Source organism: Falco punctatus (assembly GCF_963210335.1).
Source record: "Falco punctatus genome assembly, chromosome: 9".
Taxonomy (NCBI): Eukaryota; Metazoa; Chordata; class Aves; order Falconiformes; family Falconidae; genus Falco; species Falco punctatus.
Window position 1 is genome coordinate 30,965,768 of NC_137589.1, and position 24,887 is coordinate 30,990,654.

At 41.7% G+C, this 24,887-nt stretch overlaps 1 protein-coding gene across 1 annotated transcript in view; it reads right to left on the reverse strand.

Moving 5' to 3' along the window:
* Nucleotides 1-393: 393 nt before the first annotated feature.
* STN1 (STN1 subunit of CST complex) overlaps nt 394-24,887 on the reverse strand; it is a 54,066-nt gene continuing 29,572 nt past the window's right edge. The window contains exons 8-12 of the mRNA XM_080402566.1: nt 18,135-18,257; nt 17,498-17,570; nt 13,258-13,395; nt 1,270-1,396; nt 394-520 (exon numbers count right to left, since the gene is read on the reverse strand). Of these exons, the coding sequence (XP_080258692.1) occupies nt 493-520; nt 1,270-1,396; nt 13,258-13,395; nt 17,498-17,570; nt 18,135-18,257 (489 nt within the window). The 3' untranslated portion in view covers nt 394-492. The remainder of the gene's footprint in view (nt 521-1,269; nt 1,397-13,257; nt 13,396-17,497; nt 17,571-18,134; nt 18,258-24,887) is intronic.

The following is a 24,887-nucleotide window of genomic DNA, read 5'->3' on the forward strand; positions in this document are numbered from 1 at the left end:
CCAAGAAGCGCCTGCCCTAGAAATTCCAAGGTTTTTCTTTGTTGGGTTTGGGTTTCTTTCTCAATAACGCATCATGACTTTGCATATGATTATTTGAAAGTCACATAAGAAATGGAAACTTATGTGTGATCTTCCAGCCCTCGGCTCGTTTCATGACATTAGCTATTCACCAAATTAACTGAAGTCACTAAGATCTCTCATTCTTCTGAAGCCTCTCCAGCCACAGTCCATACGGATTTTCCAGCAAGCTTCCCGAGTGCTGCAAGCCCAGGGGCACAGAAAGGTCCCTGTTCCTTGCAAAAAAAGCCCCATATTGACAGTGAGAGCGGTCAATCTCCATGTCATTTCATCGTATCTGCTATAGGCACAGTTTCTGAATCGCAACTCTTACAAGCGTTATTAGGCCTGCAACCAACGATCGTGAGATAGACACCAGAGTCTCAGAGCCTCAGACGCTTGAGCTTGAAGGCTGACATTTGAAAGCGGTTGGCATCAAACCACAGCTGGTTTCCACAAGCAGCTTAAAAACAGAAGGAAAACCAAGAGCAGCACCATCAGCACTACCTGCTGCATAATGTCAGGAAAAGATGCTGTGAGTCAGCCTTCTCCCTCCTCAACTACTACACACTGTTTACCAAAACTAACGAGTCAACATAAAATGCTAAAATCCCAGCATCCCCCCCCTAGGATGTGCACAGGTATACATGAAACCAATTTTTGGTGATGGGGACGGTGACAGCAGGGAAAAGCTGATGTGCCCACCTCTGTTGTCACTTTTCAGGCTTGTTTTTTCTCCTTCAAAGCATTCTCTTCCCCCCTCTGATGCTCATGCATGGCACAAGGCAACAGAGCAATTACGTTAGAAACCTTTAATGTTTACAGACTGGCCAAGTCCCTGGTGTGCAGAGCAAACAAAGAAGATTCTTCCTTGAAAATGTAAATATTCAAATAACCCATTGATAAAATTATGCCCGGCGTGGCCAGTCTTTTGGGTTTTGGATGCCTCTCCCTGTGAGCCATTACCAATATACACCACACACTCCACCCCCTTCTCCTATCACCCTGACCAAAAAAGAATAAAGGGCCCCCTCCATCACTGAAAAACACTCAGGGTTTGTTTTAGAACAGCTTTCAAAACATGTCATTCTGAGGGAAAGAGACAAAACGCATCATTCTCCAAACACTCTGCTCCCTCCTTCCTGACATTTTTACTAATTGGCATCTTCTCATCTGCTTTTGTAAGGATGGAGCTGCTGTTTTCAGTCAAACCTGAGACCAGTGCTTTGTGGTTTGTGTTCCCTTGGCATCAACCCCGTACTTCCACAGCATCCCGTCCACTGGTCACCTTTCCTCTCTTCAACACAGCTTGATCCTCCACTGCCCCAGACAACATGCCCTGTAGAGAGATGCAGCTGGGTTAATTAGCATTGATAATATACAGCTGTGGGCTGGCTTCAGGGGTGGTGGGTTGGCCGATGTAGACAAGGTGCAGCTGTGGCTGGTTCTGTTAAGTGGTTGAGAGCCAGTGAAGAGAGAGCAGCCAAGGAAGAAGCAAGAGAAGAAGAGAGTGTGCCCTGTATGAGTTGAGGAGAAGGCAGCAGAGGGACTGTACCAAGAGTATGCTGGATGAGATGGTAGAAGACCTTGTTACAGCTGGCTAATTTGGAGAGCACTGTGACACTACACCAACTTCAAAGCCTGTCCAGCCCCAGTATAGCTCTGGCTCTCCTCTTTCTGCATCATTTGATAGCTTTGTGCTCACCACCACCTCCTCCTCCTCTCCTGGTTTGTTTGCTGCTTCTGTCCATCTACATAAGAAAAAATGTATGTTGCTAGGGGCATGGATTGTTCTTTTAAAATATGGACAACACCCAGTCTAGTGGGAGTCCAACACCAGACTATTGCAAGACTGGCAGAAAAACAACTGAAACCCCTTGCTATGCTGCAGGATTGGGAAAATCTGCTTCTCTCTAAAGCAGCAGCTGGGAAAATGAAGCTGACAGCACTTCCCAGCCTTGTGCTGGAGAGCCAGGCTCCAGCTGCTGAGACTGAATGAAAGGAAGAATGAGTACGCAGCGAAGAGCGTGGCAGGCTTGTTGCACGACCGAACCCCACGTGCAGAAGACCCCGGCCCTGACTACGGCCAGGAACACACAGGCAGAGGCACTGCAAATTTTTAGGAAAATATATAACTCTGTGGATTTTAACCCTAAATCTCCTAGTATTTACATTTTTTTCTTAAAGTCTCAGTTACTGAAGTCCTATCATTACATGAGAATCACTGCTATTAATGACAATTTAAATACATATATTGATATTACAGCTGATTTAGTAATTCACCTTTACGAACTCATGCTTCCAATAAAATTCTGAGGAACACCTGGGGGAATTCAGACTTTTAAAGGCTGAGGTAAACCAGCTATTTTAAAAGCTTTTTTCTACTCATTAGCTAGGGGGGTATTTGGGCAAAGATATTTTTTTTCTTTTTTTGACCAAAGAAGCCAACACATCAGTCTCACAGATCTAATACAGCTACAGCCCAGCAACCTCAGCTCTGCTCCAATTAAACAAAAGCTGATGCATGACAGAACGTGTGACTGTCTCAGAGCTGGAACATGACTTAAGTTTTCATATATCAGGAGGACTTTGTCACACTGGCAAATTTTTTGTAAATAAGCATTTGAATTGTAAATTGAAAACACTTGGATCGTGAAATCAGTGAGAAAATAAAACAAGGGACAGGGCTTTTCTGTGCTCCATTAGGGCTGATTCTAATGCCTCTTAATTAATTCACAGCGTATCACGTGTTGAGAAGTAAACGCTCCTGAATATTAACCACACTATGGTCTAACAGCCCTGTCTATTGTGGCTGGAGTTGTTGTTAAGGATGACTTTTCTTTCTTGCTTTTGCTTCTCTATGTTCTGGTTGGGCAGCCAGGTCGAACACAATGTTTTCCTGTCCCACTAGATAGAAGAGGCTATAAGGGTGCTCAGCGACCTCGGGGAAGCAAAGTACCCCATGAGCTCAGCCCCCTGGGGGAAGGGGAGCCGTTGCAGTGCTGTGCATGACAGATTAGCCACACAACTCATTACTGGCAACTAGAGTTGCATGCATAATCTGCTAGACATGGTACTAGAGATGAGCCCCTTAGGGGTTTTTTGGCTCTGATGTACAACAGCACAACACAGAGCCTTTGTTACACTCCCATCTCAGCTTCTGTACTTGCAAAAACCTCCGCTTCTTAAAAAGGCTGCTTTCCATGCAGTCCTTCCACTTCAGGGTTTCAACATACATGTCTTTTGACAGGAGCAACAAGAATGGCAGAGCCTGTCTGGCATTGAAATCTCAAACTCTGAAACACAAAGCACAATACAACCTTTTTTTCCTATTTTTTAAAAGCCAATTGCATTTCATCTTCTGGAGAGATTACTGCTCTTCAAATGAAATTCGCTCTGGAGATAAATAGGCCCAGCTAATGTGGTAGAAGGGAGCTGAAGAAACCAGCTGCAGTCCTAGCAGAGCGGCCCCCCAGCACAGTAGCATGCGCCTTCCCCTCCCAGCCTCCTCACCAGACAGCGTTGCTTTATCAGCCCCTGTGTGCAATCTAGTCTAATGGAAATACCAAAATAATAATTCCCCCTGCTAGCAGCGTACATGCTTCCCCAACAGCATAACAGCTTTTACTTACATTATGAAAGAGCTGCTTCACCCTCTTGACTTAAATTATAGATTATCCTTTTCTTGAAGCAGCTATCTTACCACTTAACCCTTTCACAACTACAGTTATTTTTCAGTCCTCTCTTACCAGTTGTGGATGAAGGATTTTGAACTGCAGTATACGCACTGCATGCTCTGCTTAGGGTAGTAGCAGCAAATTGCAGACTGGTTTTCATCCACATATACCTTGTACTTTTTCATTGTTACGAAGGCTTTGTAGATATCTGTTGATGTGGTTAAAAGAAATAAAGCAAACCCAAAGCACACTTTTCTTTACGTAATATATGTCAGGCTTATGTTTGCGGCAGCTGAAGTTTATCCAACTGATCGCAGGTTTGTACTGGGATTCCCCAGGTGTCTTCCTAGGTGCTATCCATGAATTTAGTCACTGTTCTCAAAATAGCACATTTTGAGACTAGCTTCTGCCTCATCTTCTGCAAAAAACTTGGCAATCCATTAGTGAAAATGCAGGCGTGTTGCAAATAAAGTCACTCTAGGAAGAAGTAGTCTTTCTTCGCATTTTCTTCCCATGTTAAGTCTAAGTACATACATGGACTCCAAGTCCTCCTTATTAACAGGTTTAAAATTTCCACCAAGACCTTTAAAAACTTGAATTTCCTTCTTCACTATTTTTACTTATTCAACCCCTTCTGAAACCAAGCAGTAATTGTATTTGGCTGCACATTCCCTAGAAAAAGTAGAAGAGTTTATCTATCAATATCCAAACCAGAAAACCTCTGACTGATGATTGTGAATTATAAACATATACCAATAAAATCTTATGAAAACTTAGTCATGGAACTGCAGTTAGACCACAGATGATAAAAGCATGACCTTGACACTGTAAGGAGAAATACGTAACAGGCAGCCTCTACCACTCAGCAGTGGAAAGCATTGATTTCTTCTAATTTTTTTTTTTTTTTAAGTTACGTTCCTGTAAAAGAAAATTGGTTTTCCCAGCAGAGATGCTTTTTGGACCTCTTCAGCAGCAACATCATCCCATGGGTAGACACAAACAGTATTTTTTTTCCACCAGTCATTCCCAGGTTAGACTTTGTAGGGCAGCAGTGGAGACACTTGGAAGACCAATCGCCCTGTAGAATGATTATCGCTTAAAAAAAGGAATGAGATCATCCCAAACCAGAAAATGTCTTGTGGAAAATGGAACTATCATTTCTCTAGCAAGGCTTGGTATAGGTGTGCTTGGTTGGTTGGGGTTTTTTTTCAGTTTGGAGCAGTATATACACCTTCCACATAATTCCAGGCATTCATTTGGATCCAAGTATGTGTTAAGCTATGGCTGTGCAGCACCACGGATGCAACCGTAAAGACTGTTTCACTAATGGGAGTCTTTCTCAGCCACTGGTCTAATGACAGAGACACACAGAGACCACCTGTGAGACAAGGGCAGCTTCTCATTCAGGACCATTTCCATCGGTTAGTAACAGCATCTGAATCAGTGACAGTTACATTGTCCTAAACATTTTGATCCTCAAAGGCATTCTGATGGCCAGCTCTTACTTTAGCATCTACTTTTGAGCATCCAAGGCATTGGTCTTTCAGAGAGGACAAAATACTCTGCAGAACAGAGGCACTGTTAAAGGACAATATAACAAAGGCAGAGGAAGAGCATATAAATATTACTGTGCTCCATATAAATTTGTCCAACTGTTTATAGTAAATGTTCTCTTACTCCATTTTTTCCTGCCCTCATTTCCTCCCCTGCTTTCTAATTGCAGAAAATAAAATAGTACAAGTCCTTGCTTTTATTACATGCAACACCTGCTGCATGTTCTGAAACAGATGTCTAAAGCATCATTAGGCAATTATTTCTTTAGCCTTTTTCAATGGGACTAATTTCAAACATCTTTGTGCTAAATCCTCCTCCCTCAGCTTCCTCTGTATTCTCCTGCGTTCAGAGTTCCAAAAAAACCTCCTCTCTGTATCAGTCTGCTCCTGTTAAGTTTGTCCTGGATCACTGTACTCACAGAAGGACAAAGAGAGAGACTAACTACTTTGGACCAGGAATTAAGTTCAAGAGATTTTACTGGGGGGGATGGGGGGGGAAGACAAGGTGAGGGAAGAAAACAATGAGAGAGTATTAGTCAGCAGTGTAGGCAGTCGTTTCAAAACACCAGCTGGCTTGTTACAGCTCTGGGGTTTTTTTGTGGACATTACAGTAAAGACTACTTTTACAAGAACACAAGGACAATTCCTACACTTTCAATGTCAATGACTTAAATTTTGGCAACAGGAGAAAAACCCAGCTTCAAGCACCTTTTTCGTTTCCCTACCACCTGTGCACCCGGCCAAGAAAAGCAGATGTTAGAATCAGGTAGGCCTGCAGGGCTTGCATGACTATTGTTGGGGAAAACATTTGAGGGAACCGATTCATCCCTCCTGTTTCCAAATATCACTGTAATATTTGGATAAGGTCTTCACTCCTAGGAGGAGCCATAAACTTTTGCGGTCAACAACAGACTTGGCACAAGCTTCATTTAATCACATTGGCTGTTACACAGTGACACATGCTTGCGATTTATCTTACCTTGATCACAGCAGAGGCAGGACATCTTTCCTGTCTGTCTGCTTTACTTCTAACCTGGGGAAATTAAAAAGAACAAAGAACTAGGTATCTCAGCCTAAATCTTCTAAGGAAGCAGTGGCTTAGCTGCAGCCACTCGTCCAGTTCTCAGGCAAGATGAGCAGATATTTCGGCCTTTACGTTCTTGTAGATTCACAGCTTGTTCATTGACAGCTAAGGTGGCAGAGGGCTCCAGTTCTAGCTGGTAGGGAAGGAGCATTCATTCTTCCAATCAATAAGAAAAAGCAAGCTGAAACAAGAGCTGTACAACATGTTGTGCCAGGTTAATTGGCACCGCACTGTTCAGTGGTTCAACACTGGCTGAAAATCATTCCTTTAGGTTATTTCTTTCACTAGAAAATTCCTGGTTATGTTATGCTCAGGCAATCTTGTTAATCTGGGCTGGTTTCAACTTGTAAACTACTGTGGCTAGATTAGTATAGCCTCCATCGCACATTTAAAAGCTATTAGTGGGAATGGGCTGGTGGCATCCCTAAAAATCAGTTGCTCAACTTTGTACCCTGACGTAGATGCTGTAACTTCACTAGATTTTAACGGTTTGATTTGCAGTTTCCCATCACCAATGTCTGCCTTGGGGTGATCTCTATGATCAGCTTCAGGAAAAACAGTCCATTTCTGGTGAGTGCTGCAGAACAAGTACTTCTCGTGGCAGCTGAAGTTACTGAAGTTACAAAAGCAGGTTCCTTGGGACTGTCTCATGTGTGGTTCCTCCAGTGTTGTATGACTGAGTTTCTTCCTGCCCCTTAATAGAAGCACTAATTTGGGCTTCCCTCTTCTATCAGTGCATCCATTTTCTAAAAATGTGCAAGACCATAACAGTTCAGGGCCCTTCAGCCCTCTTAGCTAGCCAACAGATTACAAAGTCACTTGGGGTGGTGGGACAGAAGTTGAAAAACACCCAGACACAGAGTATAATCACAGTTTCTTGGAAAAAATAGGCTAAAAGAGACACACTAACTGGAAGACACACAAACTTAAAGTCCATATCAGTTTCACAGATCATGTCGGCAATGAAATCTCCAAGGATATGAAAGTGGCAAGAAGAGACAGGATGGCTTCTGGCAGTGGCATTGACTTGTGCTTCCTCAGGTTTGGGCAAGACAGAAGTGTTTTATTTTTTTATTATATTTCTTCTGTACTTTGAAATCTGCAAGAAAGCCACTACCAGAGTCTTCCAGGGTGCTATCGGGTCTTTGGGAGGGTGGGGGAAAAAAGTGTTGTTTTCCTGAAACTGCAGCTCTTTCCTGCTGCAAATTACATGGGGAAGAAAGGTCGAGTGAGGTGGATGATACCTGCCTCTTCTGGTGCCTAGACAAGGAGCAAAGCACAGCCTGTCAGAATCAGAACGAGCTGCGAACAGTGCCAGGTCAGTTAGGCAAGGGGATTATACTGGAACTTCCAACTGCCAGATGCTGACAGGGTATTTGAGTTAGGAAAGAAAACGGGAACAAAGTAGAGAGGAAGGAGGTTTGACCAGGATCCATGGTGCAGAGATGAATCATGAGACTGTGAATGAAACGAAGGGCTTGAGAAATGACAAAAGAGAGAATGGAGAACAGAAATAGATGAAAGCCTCTGTGCTTGACAGGGCATATTGCTGGGAATGAAACCCAAGCTGCCCGGCTCAGCATTTCCCTGCTGCCAGCAAAACATCCACAAAAATGTTTCTGTAATGCTGGGGCACCTGGAGGATGGTAACCAATTATTATAACTATTTTTTTATCTTTGAGGCTGAACTTTTGTTTGTTTGCTAGCCTGTAGCATTGGGGCAGGAGGGCTGGGGGCTACGCTGAAAGGTTACAATAAAGAAAGTAGTGTCACACTGACAGGAAGTTTCAAAATTCAGGTTGCCCATGGGATCTAAACTTGCTCCCTTCCCATTCAGAGGTAAGTAAAAAGATACAAATCTTTGCTAGGCACAGCTTTTCCCCACAGGATCGGTTTACTCCCAAAGTAAGCCAAACTGCATTTCTTTGACAAGCAGATTTTCAGTACTTTTTCCTCATAATTCTCCATGTGGCTCCATGCCTCACTGGCTACTCACTGATGAATTTTCATTCTGAATAATAAATTAGCAACTCCTATTTATGACATTCATCACTGGAATACACAAGTATGCACAGATCCACAAAATTAACAGCTTTCAGTCATGTAGCCAATCTTTACATTTTTCATTTATTACTTGGAAACAAAAGCTTAATTTCCAAGGTAGCTTATGTAAAATACATACTCTCTTGGGTACAAATTTACAAGCCAAAGATCTGAGAACAAGAACACTCAGAATTCATTTATCTGGATTTCTATTTTTAAGAAGCCATCTAAGAAGTCATAAGAGGGAACAAGATTCCAGGAAAAATATTCAATACAAATAAAAACAGGGAGACCGTCACTGCTTTATAGGACCTGGAGAGCAAAAAGACAAGACAGGCAAAGCAATATGCATGGAAAGAGAGGCACAGAAAGCTAAAGCTATTGGCAGAAGCGGGGTTTGGATTAGAACAAAGTCCCACTCCAGCATCTGCCCATTCACCCTCTCCCACACAGCCACGGAGTTCTTTTCCAACAGCTCAAATCAGCAGATCTAAAGAGCTTTTAATGACCAACATTAAGAAAAATTCAGGCTTATGCCCCGCACAGGGAGCTGTATTACCCCCAATTTACAGAAGAGGGAAACTGAAGCATAAATCAACCTCATCTCCTCCCTCACCTAAGCAAATGGTAGAGTTCCTTTGTTTCCTCACCAGAAAAGCAATCACCTTAAATTTTGCTAGAATACAATATTAAGATTCTTTGGCAATTTTTGTTCTCAGGTGCTGCATTTCTATGGAAACATACCTTTTTAAGGTAACATAAAAACACTGACTGCTTTTAAAAACTCCATTTTACTTACCTGCCTTTCACTGCCATAACTGTTTCTATGGAAACCAGAACTGGCCATGAGGCAGGCCTACAACATGAATTCTCACTCGTCAGCTTTACATTAAAGTGCCACCTTCAAAGTCCTTTAATAAAGCAGTAATAATTGTGTTGCCTAACGAGTTTTCAAATTAAACAAAACAAGAAAGCGCACTTTCACTGAATGCTCCGCACAATATTTCATAGGTGTGGTCTAAGAATTTTAACAGTGTGCATGATATGACTCTCTTGGTTAAGGATATGATCTTTAAACAGAGAGACAGTTTATTAGCAGTAAAAGCCCTAGTGTGTGTAGTTAAGACTTAAATAAAGGTGACTTATACCAATATGGGTATGTCTAGACTGCTGTCACAGAAGCATACTGTAGAGATACTGAGTAAATGAGTAAATCAACCTACAGTGAGCTCTGTGCTCCCACAGCTAGCTGGGGTACTTCTGTGCAGGGAATATGCATATGGTATTCCCTGTAGGTACAAGAGAGGGAATGCACTCAACCAGAGTAAGTGTTAGTCTGTGTTGGATGGGCTACCGCAGAAAAAATAAAGCATGTAAGCTTAAGACACAACTATTCTGTACAGTTAATTAGAATCTGTGTAACTTAAATCTAGGCTCCTCAATTAATATTACCTTAACCTTCCACTCTTGTAAAAACTGTAGGCACTCTTGTGTTCATTCATATTACTTCCCTGAGTTAACTCAAGTGAGAAAAAAAATGTTTGCTTGTTCTTGGGGAGCAATCTCCAACAGAACACACCCTCCATCACAAGAGTTCAGCATTGCCATTAATGACCAACTTGAGGTTCTTTCCAGAGTTATCTGTCTCTCCTAAGACAAGTTTCACCTCATGGAATTTTTCCAACATTTAGGTTGGAAAAGACCCTTAAGATCATCAAGTCCCACCATTAACCTAACACTGCCAACTCCACCACTAAACCACATCCCTAAGCACCGAATCTACATGTCTTTTAATACCTCTAGGATAGCGACTCAACCACTTCCCTGGGCAGCCTGTTCCAATACTTGACAACCCTTTCAGTGAATAAATTTTTCCTAATACCCAATTTAAACCTCCCTTGGCACAACTTGAATCCATTTCCTTTTATCCGATCACTTATAACTTGGGCGAAGAGACCAACACCCATCTCGCTACAACCTCCTTTCATGTAGTTACAGAGTGAGAAAGTATCCCCTCTGAGGTTTCACAGCTATCAGTGCTTTTAAACTGCAACAGGGGCAGGACAGAGAGGGTAGACATTTTGTGTCTGCATCAACCTCCGACCACAGAAAATAGGTGGGCAGGGGTTTTAAGCAGGCTTTACACACAGGAACATATCTAAAACACGGAAAGTGCAGCATCAAAGTTGGAGGCAACAGAACCCATTAGAATTTATGACTACACAAGCTTCAAAGGAGAAAGAGGTAATCCTGTTTTGGATTTATTTTAAAGATATTGTAATCCTGTATGAATTTATTTTAAAGAGACCCTGAAGAGCAACATTATCCCCAGACTATCTTTTTCTCCAACATTTAGCTGAGCAGAGCTCCTCCCAAAAGTCATCCAGCCCACACATTTGGCTGACACCCTCAGAAGAACAGGGTCTGTCTTCTACAAGAGATCACCTTTTCTACTGGGCTAGTAGTGTTCTTTTAACCCTTTCTCAGCAAAGTCAGCTTCTGCTAATACAGAACATTTCAAGAAAAGGGCTGAACCAGTCTCTTAAATTAGATGTCGTGCTCTTCCGTATGGTCCAAGACACCACATACTTTCCTTTAAAATATCCTCAAACTCATGCCAAGTAGGTGACTTGTCCATAATCAAAACGTAAGGTTAACACCTGAAGCGAGTATGAATTCAGCAATCAATATTCCAAACTACTTCTTCCATAGATAGCCTTGTTTTTAAGCATCACTTCAAACTGGTTAGTAATCAGAGCAGGAATCACAGCACAACATGGTCAGGGTTGGAAGAGACCTCTGGAGATCATCTAGTCCAACCCCCTGCTAAAGCAGGTTCAGCTACAGCAGGCTGCACTGAGTCGTGTCCAGGCGGGTTTTGAGTATCTCCAGAGAAGGAGACTCCACAATCTCTCTGGGCAGCCTGTGCCAGCGCTCTGAAAAATCTGAAAAGCAAATTTCCCCTGTGGCAAACCAGACCTTTTTGTAGGTATAAATTAAAGTTGCAATTCTCCTCAATACCACTTCAGTCAGAATCTGGACTTTCCCTGATTTCCAAAGGCATTCATGGAGGAAAGAGGACACCCCCACCCCTCAAAAAAACAAAAACAACCAAACAACCCTACAATTCTTTCTTAATCCTTTTTTATTTCCTTCTGCACAGGTACATCCTTTCAGCACCTGTTCAGGTCCATATTAAGATCTGACTAGAAGACACCCACTGAAAACAGAGCAGCAACACTAGGAGTAGGACAGCCTGCAGAGAAATCAACTACTGAGCCCTGCAGCAAGAGGTAACTTACAGCAAAAGAATGATTCATATATAGTACATTCGTCCATAATGGAAAATGATCTCTTTAAGGCCAGAGTTTTCCACAGGCCTCTGAATTCAAATGCCAAATATTTTGTCATGCCTTTCTCTTAGCCTATATCTCACTGCAGCCAGGGCTTGGAATGAGGCATATAATATATCAACAAACCAGAGACCTGGCACACATGGGGCTACTCACTGGCTTTCCTCATGCATATGGTTTATTTTTCCCTGCTATGTCAATCCTTATAGGGCTTTACCACTACATCTCCTTGGTAGTCTGCTATTTCAACTGTAACAGGGAAGGTAGACAGAAAGAAAGAAGGACACATTCAATCCTTTCTACTCTTTTCAAGTTAAAGGTCTCTCCTCCACACCATTAATTAAGCAGACAAGCCCCTACAGCAGCAAGCCCTCTCTAAGGATAAATACTGAACAGCTCTGGGCTTTGAACTGTGGCGCGTAGCAGAGTTGTGATTATTTCAGATCAAACGCCTTGCATGGTAACTTTTAGGCCAATGTTATTTCATCAGTGTCTTGTGTTCCCCTGCAAGCACAGATATGAATAGTATTTTTCTGCAGAAGTAACAAGGAACAAGAAGTAACACAAAAGGCAACAGGGACCATGGAGATTACAATGGGTTTTGCTGTCTTTTGTATTTTCTTTTCCAAAGCATCTGATCTATGGTTTACCATTTGTGATATAGGAAGCAATTTAAAAATAAACAGCAAAATGGTGGCTGATTTTGAGAATTCTGGTCTAAACAGAATCCACAACAACATGCATCAGTAGTGCACATGGTAGCCAAGGGAATCCAGACATGCTTGACAAGCAGTGGGCAAGGTTGCAGGATGGGGAAGGGATGCAGCACCCCGTTCCTGAACATTACTTTCCAGAGAAAGTTGAGGACTGCATTAGTAGTGGAAAATCTATGCACATCCAGGAATACATATTTACAGACATGGGTACACCAACACTGCTAGGAAAGACAGGCAAACCTTTTGATTGTTTGCTTGCATGTCCTTTTTCTAGCTATTATAAAGTATACACAAAAAGAAAGATCCACAGCTATTACCATATGAAAAGATCACAAGATCAGTCTTTTAATCCAGAAGAATGAGTCTTGACATGACCACTACTGTAAAAAGCACTCTTTAGCAGTGACTTTTCTTTAGGGCTCACTGGATGTAAATGTGAGGATGGCCATGTCCCATCTTACTGAAGGGAAAGAGCCCACTTTCTTTCCTAGCTCCCTTGCTGTATTAGGATGTCCAGAATCAGTTTGATAAATTTTCACTAGAAATAGTGAGGAAGTCAGCAAGAATATTAAAACAAGTATTTGAACACCTTCTCTGGAGCTGGACAAAAAGCAGTATTTGGAGAATTAGAATGCTCTTTTTCCCTCCCACACGTAGACCGTACCAGGTAGTAGCTTTTCAGGGTCACTCAACTGCTCCTTTTTCCCTCCTTTAACCTGAATGGATAATAATGAATGCATTTTATCTTCTCTCTTTAAAATGCCGTATAATAACCTTCCATAGTGCTGACAACATCACTGTTACTCTCCAGTAGTTCCAAGACACGGTGTATCACCACTTCAGCCAGAAAGGGGTTGTAGCTCTGCCGAACACAACTCAGGACATGAAGGAAATGGCAACCTTTTTCAGCATCTGCAGAAAAAAAAAGGAAAATGCAGCCAGGCGTGGAGGAAAGACTTCAGTCTAACTGCCTCTTTTTAAATATTATAATCCAGATTAGACATGAAAAAACCCCACAGCTGTCAAAGAGAAAGAATGCCCTAGGCACTAAAGCAAAGATGCATGTATTGGGAGGGAAGAGATCCAGTTTGTGCCTACAGTTCTTCAATTATCAATTCTTCCCACTGACTTTTTGGGAAAGTGTCAGAGCTTTAACACTACTACCGAGGTTGAGTTTTTGAAACTCAAAATATACAGGGCTTATTCAGTACAACCTGATGAGGAGGTTAATAACTTAAGGGTACCTCCACTGTCCACCTATGCAAGACAACCACTTTCTGCAGCTGCAGAAGAAACCAAAACAAAGGAAAATCCTTTCGCTTATACCCAACTGGCAAAACGTCTAGCAGAAGGTCCGCGACCAGGGCCTGTAACCGCTTGCCCAATGCTGTCATCTTGTGGAAAATCTGCTACAGTACAACTTCCATTCACCCAGCAATCCCACCCCCACCCTTCAGGCTACTCAGACAATCACGGGAGTAGAAAGTCACAGAACTTCAGTATCAAATTTTATCTCCTTTTAAGAGGAATGAACCCCAAAAATGTACAACAGAAATGTAAAAATAATCGCGTTTCCTGGAGGGCAAGCCAGAGACAAGGCTCCTTAATGGCTGCAGTACTGCTCATAGCTACTGTGTGCCTGGTGGAACCATCATGTGAAGTTCAGCTGTCCCAGTCAACATTTCCTCCAACAGACCCTGTAAACCCACTAATCATCAGTGCTGCTGGCTCCCAGTCTCCCCAGGTGCTGAACTCCACGAAAGACTTATTTCTTCTCCATGGCTAACAATGGAAAATTAGCATAAATAAGACAACAGCACCAAGGACTTTCTACCTCCTCAGCCCTCAGCTCATGTGATGTAAGGTAAGTTTGACAAGGGTACTGAGAAATTGCCATGGGCCAGAGAGGTCCCTGTATTTTGTTGTTGTTGTTGCCACCTTTGTTTTTATTTTTGCCAGTCTCTACAATCAGCTGAGCCCTAGAACTGCCTTAGAGGCTGCTGCAAAAGTCACTGGTAGACAGGAGGCAATGCTGAATACTGGTAAATAAACAGTTCAGCCTAATTCCTATTAGGCTGCGAATGAGGCAAAGATATTTCACAAGTCAATGATCCAGCATGACAAAAAGCCTTTGTGGCTGGTAGCCAAAAATGCCTTTGCTACCCTAGGACAGATACGTGCAGAGAACAGAACAACGCCTCTACCTGGTCATAGTGATTGTTATGAAGTGGTAGCTGCATTTTGTATTTGTCATAAGTTTGGCATTAAAAGGTCAAAGTGCCTATCCCTGTTCTACAGTAACTTAGCTTAAGTCTTGATGAATTAGATTAGTGACTCAAGTGTTATGCAACAGTACTTTCCTCCTAGATGCTAGTAGAAAATGGCATTTTGGGGTAGCCGCAGATGTGTACAATCATTAAGCAACCCAGAAATAGTCCTAGTCTATGGCCCAACTTTGAAAGGAATATATTCCTTGCAGTGAAGTGATGCTGTCCCTCTTTCATTGACGTAGTGGGTTCCAGCTTTTGTCTACCAGCTGAGGTAAGCCAAGCTGTGCTTAACTGTCTTGCCTGACTACCACTATCAGAGAGGATAGAGCTGTAGAACAACTATCATTTTCCCACTGTGGACATCTCACACAGGGTCCATTATGACATTAAATTTGGCTTTGAGTGGTTCTGTTCTATTAGCCTTATCTAAGCCTAAAACCACAGCAAATTTGTCAAACAAAAAAAACCCAACAAACAAATCTGGACTAAGTTTAGGATTTTGCAGTTCAGTCTGGAGTCAAAATGTGCTGTCATCCCTTTCTGGCTGCCTTAAGCCTCTGGATAGACCCACAGTGGCCTCACATGAGGGCATTTAAGATCAGGCTGTTTGGAATTACAATTAGAGCCAAGGACTAGAATTGTCATGTAGGCATATTATGTATCAGGGTTTGTGGAGCTCTGACTAGACCTGCTGAGAATTTTTTTATTTGTACAATGCAGCTGGGTTGGGCCTGAGAACGTGTCACAACTAAAGCAATGGGGTGAGGCATTGCCTTGAAAACTGGCAGAGAAGTCAGTCATTGGAGAGAAGAGTTTGATTTATCATAAATCAGTCTTCCTGTCACAGAAGATTAATAATACTCTTGAAGGAAAATGGGTAGGAATTTCTTGCAACAAACAAGCAAGAAGCCCTTGAGGTGTTACCACGTTCCCATTTTCTACCAGCCTGCTCAATAGTCAACAGCGCAGCGGGTGGCTAGGACTGCCGTCCCGCCAGCAGAGGGGGGCCGACAGTTACATTGAGCTCTGCACCCTGGCATCAGTCCGCGACAATTAAATATCTGCAGTAACCTGCTGGGTTTGATTGAAGCTTCTTGGCTTTCCTTCCCCAAAATCTTCTATTACCAGTGACCAGGACATTGAAACGGTCCTTCTGAAAACTAGCAAAGAGACACTGACCTGGAAATTGTCCTCTTTACAACAGGAAAGTAAGTAAGTGGAAAGCTTCAAGGAGAACAAGAGGCTATGTAAAAACAGTTGCTACTTCTAACTTGCCCAGTATGGAAAACATGGCTTTGAGGACTCGGAACTCTTCAAAGTCTTCTCTGTGACTGATCTACAAGTTTCTCTCTGCTGTTGACTCCTCCTGACTGGGAGAAAGAATCTCCCAATGTCTCATGGAGCACTGAGAGTACTTCACCACTGTGATAATGCACAAAAGGGGAGATAAACACCAGTTAAACACAGCCAGTTGCTCACTGCTCTGTGTCAACTGTATACAGGTTCTGGCCTTTATAGTGGCACAATTGTAAAAAAACCCCAACCACTAAAGAACAGGTTCCCAGGAGAATTAGTCGATGTATTAAATGGGCAGGGGGATGATCTCACTCTGGTAGAAAAGATGTTTGTATTTGTTAATTGGATAAAAGACAACAAAACAATGTGATATGGTAACTGTTGCACTGAAACAGCCTCAGGCAAATGAGCACATCTTCACCTGCATACCCAGTAAAGCCTAATCCCTCCATCCTCCAAAGATACAGGACTTTTACTACCACCTACAAACCCTGTCTATAATTGTACCACTGCTCAAGGTAGCAAGTTGAAAACTCAAAAATAATAGTACTTCACTTAGCCTTTTTCACTGCAGGATAACCATCATGTACCAGGTCCTACAAAGCACTATTATAGTTACAATAGTATAAGGATATCAGCAATTTAAGTTTATATGCTTTATGTCCTAGTCAGTCATTTATTCTGTATTAAAGTGCATTCTACCCCACAAACAGCTGCACTCCAGCAGCAAGTGATGATCCCTGCTGTCATATTCTGCCCAATGAATTCAAAGGAACTCTGTAGCAATATACCTGTGTAATTAGCAGACATTCAAATCAAGCACAAGCTATCACTATGACAGTAAGATACAATAGGCTTGAGGGACAGGGATAACTCAGAAGCTACACGAGGTACATTATCTGAAAATAAGTGGGTTTTGTTAGACTGAAATCCCTACCTGCAAAGAATAACCATCTGAGCTCTACCTGAGCTTAAGATCTACAGAGACTATCCTACTGGCTTAAGTTTTATTGTTAACTTAGTGAAGGCATGGATTTCACCTTTCTGTATGGTCACTTTTGTTTCACCTGCCCTCTAGACACTGAACTAGCAAGATTGACTACTTATTCAGAGTGCAAAGCAACAACTGCTAGGTGCTGACCTAACTTCATTACGTTTGGTTCCTCCCAAAATCTAAGTATTCTTAAAAGATACAGATCTAAGATAATAGCTGCTTATTTCAGATATGAGCGCTTTGCTTCCTGCTGGGCATGCCTGCTCTTTCTCCGTGCTCACAGGAAGCTGCTCTCGCACTCCTGCTTTTAGCTATACTGATTAGCTACACCAGCAATCTAGCTCCAAGTTCAAGGGTAAGTACAAGAAGCAGATCTAATCCAGCAGCAGGAGGAGATATTGTCATCAGTATATCAGCACTAGCTCATCAGAGCCCTGATCACACTGCTACTTACGCCTGGGTTTTCGACAGTCTTCTTTAATCACATCAAGGGTCACTTTAAGCAGCTCCTTATCATAGTCAGTCACCTGGAGAAAACAGAAGAAACAGGCAATTTATAGCAGTCTATTTCACAGTAGATGGCATGGCCGAAAAACAATCCAAGGTCATGAAGTATTCTAAACCAAGACTGTCATAACTACAGGCTGCATTATATACTGCCTCTGAGACTAATAATGAACATTGAATCTTCCTAAGCAGCACCCATAAGTTAGGTGAAGAACACAATATAACAGAATTTAACCTAAAGGAAGGTGACCAAGTTGATAGAACACCAAGTTTCAACCCATTTTGATAAAGAGAACTATCCCAGGCTTCAGTCTGCTCAGCTGTGTCAGGGTACAGTTTGGCAACCCAGTGAACACAGACTGCACCTGGAACAGCAGCAATGCTTCAGACTGGTGCTGAGTTACAAAACTCAGTGTGTGATACAGAAGTAGAAGCACAGTAAAGTAAGCTGCAGGTAAGATCTTTGAATAAATAGACAGCACTTGGATGCCCACCTTTTCTTTCTGAAATATTTCTGAAACATTGCTACTAACTATGAAAGTCATACCCCTGAACTCATTTGCAACCACAGCTCAATTCCTTACATAGTATAAGTCCTTGGAGCTACTAGGTTTCTGGAAGACCACCCCTTTTTCTTGTAGCATCCTTATTGCTTCCTCAAAAGCACTGTGAATCCTTTTGGAACTGGAGTTACTTTCTGACTTCACCTGGATGGAAAGAAAGGAATGAAGCAGACAGTGAGAAATCTCAGCTCAACTAAAGTTACCAGCGAAAGTTTCAGATGCTTTCAACAGCAAGAGGACTTTAGGTGATTTTGTTACACATTTTTCTTCATTTAGTAATTCTCAAATCATATCTCTTATGTATGAACTAACCAACGTCCCTGAGCTTTAAAAAACACACACCAGAAACTTGTGCTATTCTAAAGGAATTGGAATCTCTTAAGGGCACATACTGAGGAATCTCTTTCGCAAAAGGCTTGTGATGCTCACAGAGAATTTGACCATTCAGCTAATCAAGCTTTGCTCATATTTAGAGTTTTCCTGGTAATAAGAGTAGGAAGATGGGGAGATCAGTGCTTTTTAAGGTGATATTCAGGAGGAATCCAAGTGCTGGGGACTGGGTTCCCATCTCCTGATTTTAAATTGAGGAAGTGTCCAAGGGAAAGGGAGAAACTGGCAAAACCAGTATTTGTTCCTTGTCCTCTTCATTTCCAAATTTTTACACACATTCTGGTCATGCTCTCCATGAGTTTCTCCACAGCCTAATGAAATGAAAGGATAAAGAGCATGCAAGAAATTAAGACAGGTATACAAGACAGGGAAATAAAGGTTTCAGTTTTGAGGGCAGGTGGGAAACTAGTCTCTTGTGGAAGGAGAACAAAGCGTGTGGAAGTCCATAACTGAGGAGGCTATTTAGAACAGAGTTCTGTGTTTGGGACACGTCTAACAGAGTAGGAAGGAAGGAAGGAAGGAAGGGGAGGGGAAAAAAAAAAATCAGGGAAAAGCAGGGTTTGTTTGGAAGTAAAGCAGAGCTAAGACAGTGGAATGACAGCTAGGGAAGTGGAAGGAAATAAGGAATCGGTTGTGGAGAGGATAAAGTATCAGTAGATAAGAGTAAGAGCATGACTTACTCTTCTCCATCTCCATCTGTCCTACTATGTTCATCAACCTCATGTTTATCTACACAGACTGCTTCAATTCCCTAGCTGTTTTTATCTCATCTGTTGGGAGCACACTGTGCTCCCTGTGGTTTTCTTTGAGAGCAGAGCTAAACTGCTTCCCACAAACCAACATGTGATAACTGGAACCACACCAGAGCAACCAAAGCAAGATTTGCCAAGCCATTTCTTCAGCTATCACCATAAATACTCCCACCCCATTCTAAACAGAAGTATCAGACTTCACATATCCTACTTCACTCACCAGATGTGCTCAGAAGCCTTGGAAGTGAAACAGGCAACCACCACGCACTAGAATGAATTCACATGAATGTGTGAAACAGACACCACATTAGCAATGGAAGAATAGCTTTTCACAAAACAGACATTCAATCCATTTGCAAGTCTCAAGTGAAACTCCAACTGCTTCTGAGCCTAGAAGCTAATATGCCTAACTGGAAATGATCTGGAGATCCAATAGGCACGTTAGTTTCTCCATGACAAGTTTCTCCATCCCATTCCTCTAGCTAATCCTCAATATTTCAATAGGCCATAATCACATCTCTTTCTCTGTCCCACAACAGCGAAGTATCTCAAAAGAAAGTGCCTAATAGTTCAAGATACTTAACATAGAACAATGACTATTATTCTCAGTTCGGTTTTCTCCTTTTGTTCCAGACTGAAGGATCTCAGTGCCCAAACCTTTGCCTTTCTCCCTGTCCACCACAGCTATACCAGTCTGGGTAACAACAGACACTGCTTCTAATTACACACTTGACCATACATCTAGACACCAGTCCAGCCACAGCGTTAATACCACTATCGTATTTCTCTTCATAGTGCCTCTTCTGATGAACTGTAAAAACAAACATACAACGTAGCAGGCAGGGTTAGGTGAAGAGTGAATATTTTCTCATGGAAAAGTACATTCTCATAGCTGTAGAATGAAGAGACTCTGCCTCTCACTCAAATGCAGTAACAAATCCTCAAGACTCTAAGAAACTGCTAGGAAAGCAACCACCTCAAGACTCTGATCAATTTTTAATGTGAAAGCAAACATTTGAGGAGAAAAAAAAAAGTTAAAAATATCTCCAAAGAAGCATGATAATTATTCAGTTTGGCTTAACACTGAGATCCTGTCAGAAAAGAGAGATAATTAAAAACAGACTCTGTGTGAACTGACACAGAGCTCAGCCTGGATGGATACTGAAACAGCATCACTATGAATGCAAGTCAAGGCACCGACAGAGCAAAGGCAGAGAGGCAGGCTTGGGAGCGAGAAAATAAGCAAGCAGCTGCTACATATCAGCACCCTCTCACACGTGCCGCAGAGTCCAAGGGAAAGGGCTCCACGGCGGAAGGACTGTTCCTGAAGAACAAATGAGGGCTCCTGCCCTCTTCAAGGGCTTTAATGTTATCCTGAAGTGACAGGAAAATTTGGGTTTCTTTCCTAGTGTGCTCTAGAATGTGCTTCCTCCTCTCCACCCCTCCGAGTACTTTTTCCCAATACCTTATAATTTTCTTTTATGCCAAACCAGGCCCTCATTTCCTCTGGACTGGGATCCCCGTTCAGAGCTGATGTACACCTAAGACTGATTTAGTCTACTGAGCAGAAATCTACAGGAGATTACATGGTGTTACACAGAGAGAGAAGAAATCTAGGACCAGGAAATCCTACATGATTTCACATCCCTGCATTTATTTCAGAAGCAGATGAAAAAATGCTTGCATTTCAACAGTTATAAAGATGTATTGTAGCTGTTAACATAGTCCCGCCTGAGTCACAGGCTTATTAGCCACCACTTTAGTTTTACAAAGCTTTTTCATCTGAGCAATGTGGATATTAAGTAGTTTAACTGCTGATTTAAAGCACCAGCAAGATTTGAATTTGGATTTTGAATTTATCTCTCACAATGTTCACACCTCATTTTGCAAAGTGCCCCCTTCGGCATGTGTTAGTTTCAGGGCGTACAATTCCAGGTTCCCTGGAGTGCTGACAGCAGCACTCCCCCCCAAATCAGGTCCTTTTCAAATAAATGAAGCTGTACATCCAAACACAGGAGCATCCAAAAACTATTTGTTGCTTTTGCAAAACACATTCCCCCCTGCCCCGCCCAGAGAGAAGCAGCTATTAAATGACAATTTGATCATCACTGCCCTCACTCCCAAGACCAGCCAAGGACTCTGCAGCAAAGCCAACAGAAGAATCCATGTCTCCAGAATGAAGTCGGTGTTCTGATCAATATATTCCACCTGATGGGTCTCACACAGCTTAGTGGGCTGGTGCTATGCAAGCAGTTATTCTCAGATCTTTAAAGCAAGACAAACTCTCTGTACAATCAATAATAGGTCAAAGAATGAAGTGGTACAGGAATTAGTCTGTTCAAAACACTGAAAGTATGTAACCTCTGGCTCATTATAAATCACAACACACCCTGATGGTGTTAAAGTTTCCTGGTATAACCACACACGTGATTCTACTTATAAAATTGCCCTTTGCAATTTCTCATGCAATGTTTAATCCTTGGCTTAGACAGGTGACAATTTTAGTAATAGTGACTCTGGACATGTCAGTCCTATAATAAGCCTTGCAATATACATATTTAAAGTAGCAGTGAAGCTTCCTCAAGAGGCAGGAAGTCAAGCACACAGCATCAAGAAAGTATAATGCATTACGTTATACCTACAGAACAATGTGCAGGGTATATACAGTAAGTATGAACAATGCTGTAAAACTCCCTGCTTTAACTATTTGTCATTGCTGACCTTGAGATAATATTCAAATCAAGAGAAGTACTAACAGCAGAGTCTGGAAAGCACAACCCAAATTATGTGTCCAAGCTAGTGACATAAACAAACTGGAATGGTATTAGTAAAATAGCACACACTATACCTTATGCATGGAGGAAGTACATAAAAATGGTTAATCAAAATTGGCTGATTGCAAGTCGTATTTAATCCAGCTGAGAAACTGGACGGATCAAGTTCACATGTAGTTTTCTTTAAAAAAAAAAAAAAAAAAAGGAACCAAAGGCTTGTCTGTTTGCCAAATATAATTGCCTAAGTCCAGCAAGTACACTCTTTAGGTTCTATGAGCACAAGATGACTTTTTAGGTTTTCTGCTTGCAGTCTTCCTTGTACCCATCCCTCCAGTCTCAAAAGTAATTTGTTTAAGGGGTAAGGAAAAGGCTACAGCTTAAGGATAGAGAGGGCAACAGTTATGTGAAATAAAGTTCCAGTGGTTTTACAAATCATAACAGTTTTGTTATTTTTGAATTAATTTTAAAAACACCAACCCTTCCAATTCTCTCACCCAAGCTCTCCAATTCTCTTATCCATCTTCTGTAGACTATTAAATTTAAACGTTCCCTACCACATGTCTGAGCAGAAGACACGATTTGAGTTCTACCAGGTGCATCTGCTAGAGGGAAATTTATTCTGCAGAACCAGAAGACTGCACTGCTGGGGAGTCATTAGGACTGGAACTAGGTATGGGTAGGACACGTATGGGATGTGGACAGGCTCAGGTACAGTAATGCTGCAAAGGAACAGACAGATGCTGCCTACCTCAAGCTTTCCCAGCTACTTCCGTCTTCACCCCCTGCTCTGCTCCACTGCCAGTGAGTCCATAGCAGCTCACCACCTCCCTGGAGAAAATATCCCATGGGGAGATACCCTCCCACTATGATGAATACTGTGCAAGTATTTTAAAACTTGGGAAAGAGATGAAGGGGGTGCACCACATCTCCTAGGATCACAGGGAAAGGAAGAGAGGCAAGCAAAGAGTTTAACAGCAACTGTGCTCTAGAACATTGGAATCAGGGTAAAAAAAGAAATAGTTACACATCCAAATAATTCATCCTTCCACATCCAGGAAAAGTGCAAGAAGTGATCAAATGTGTATATTGTGCTGTGGCCTAATTCGCTTGGTCTACTCATCTAGCTCCTGTCTTGCCAAATAGGCATGAAATAACACCATTCCACTTTAGCAGCACCCTTTATCCTTTTGGTTTGAGAGCAATGCGACACGGAAGACTACAGAGGGGAAAAGAAAGGAAGAGGGACAGAGACCAGATCTGTTACACTGATTTTTGTGGATCAAACTGGGTACTTGACCCTTTGCCAATTATGAGAAGCGACACCTTCAAGAAACAGAGCAAAGGAACAACAAAATGCATTTCCAGAGCATTACTTGGCACTCCTCTTAAGGCATTCCGGTCACTTGACATCCGCAGGTTCTTTCTTATGCAAAAATATATAAGCCTCTTTGCAAGGAATTAATACCAAAGGGCAGCAGGGAGAACTGCAACTTCTAAATAAGTATCTGTGTGCCCAAATTCCTGGGCCATATACTCACATCCTTGCATCAGGGTCAGGAGTAACTATTAATTATTACGATAGCTCCTCATGACTGCTAACAACACTGATGCTACGTTGTTTTTGTTGGTTTGGTTTTTTTGGTTGGGTTTTCTTTCATGCCTTTCTAAGTTTGTTCTGTACCAGTCCCTACTTTAAATGTCTTTGCAAGTTATTTATCATGATCTTTCTATAAATGTCAAAACTTCAAAGATGGAAGTTTCCCATATTAGTCACAATGGCCACTACTTCCTTTAATGTAAAGTGTTTGGGAACTTTTAATACTGTTCCAGCTAGTTTAGAAAAAATACCCTGTCCTATGTTGGATATTCTAGTATCAAACTTCTCTGTCAAAAATGAGAGTAGCTCCTGTTATTGCTTATATCTATGCTTGCTTTAAGGCAAACAACAAAAATGCTTTTAACAAAACTAAAAGAAACAGCTATCAAGAAGCAGCTATCAGCAGCAGTTCAATGGAGCCGACAAGAACAGAGCTACATTATTATATGACCTCATCTACAAGGGGACTGGTTTTTGTGGTTTTTTTTGTTTTGGGTTTTGTTTTTTGTTGGTGATTTTTTTTTAGATTTAGACATCAGATATTAAAACAACATAGCATTTAACTTTACAGTGCATATCTGAATCAGGCAGTGAATATGACTGCCATGGATTTATTTCTCAACAGAAAACCAAAAAGTAAACAAATGAGTCACAAGATTAGTGTATATTTCAGTTGCCATTGGTCACATGGTAAAAGCCTTACCCATCTTACTTTTGCAGAAATTTACCACTTCACACCAGTCAAGAATCTGGTTTGTAATTTATCCAAATAACACAGAGTAATATAAAGCCATTTTACAAAATGGTTTTTGTTCTATTTCCCATTCTGCAGTTGATCAGGAGCATACTATCTCACTGGAAATTTTCTTAAACAGTTTAGTTACACGGAACTGCATGTGAACTGATTTCAATGAAATCCCACCTTTTGATCCTTCCAATCATGGCCTTTCACAACTAGGGATTTTCAACAAAAGAAACACATATCAAGGAGCACTGCTCATCCACTCAAGAAAACCTCCTTTTGAAAGCTACATCTCTATTAATATATTAAGCTTCAAATGAAAATCAAAACAAAGACATTGTGGTCCCTTCTCCTGATCAAATTCAGGATCTCAAACATCTGTCCCAAACAGCTCAAGCACCTTAAAGGGATCTTTTCTGATACTGCCACTATTTATGGAACTAGGAAAGTTAGTGCCTGTTTCAGACTGTAAGGTCACTTGGCCTTAATACAAGATTACCCTTAACAAGAGAATTTTCT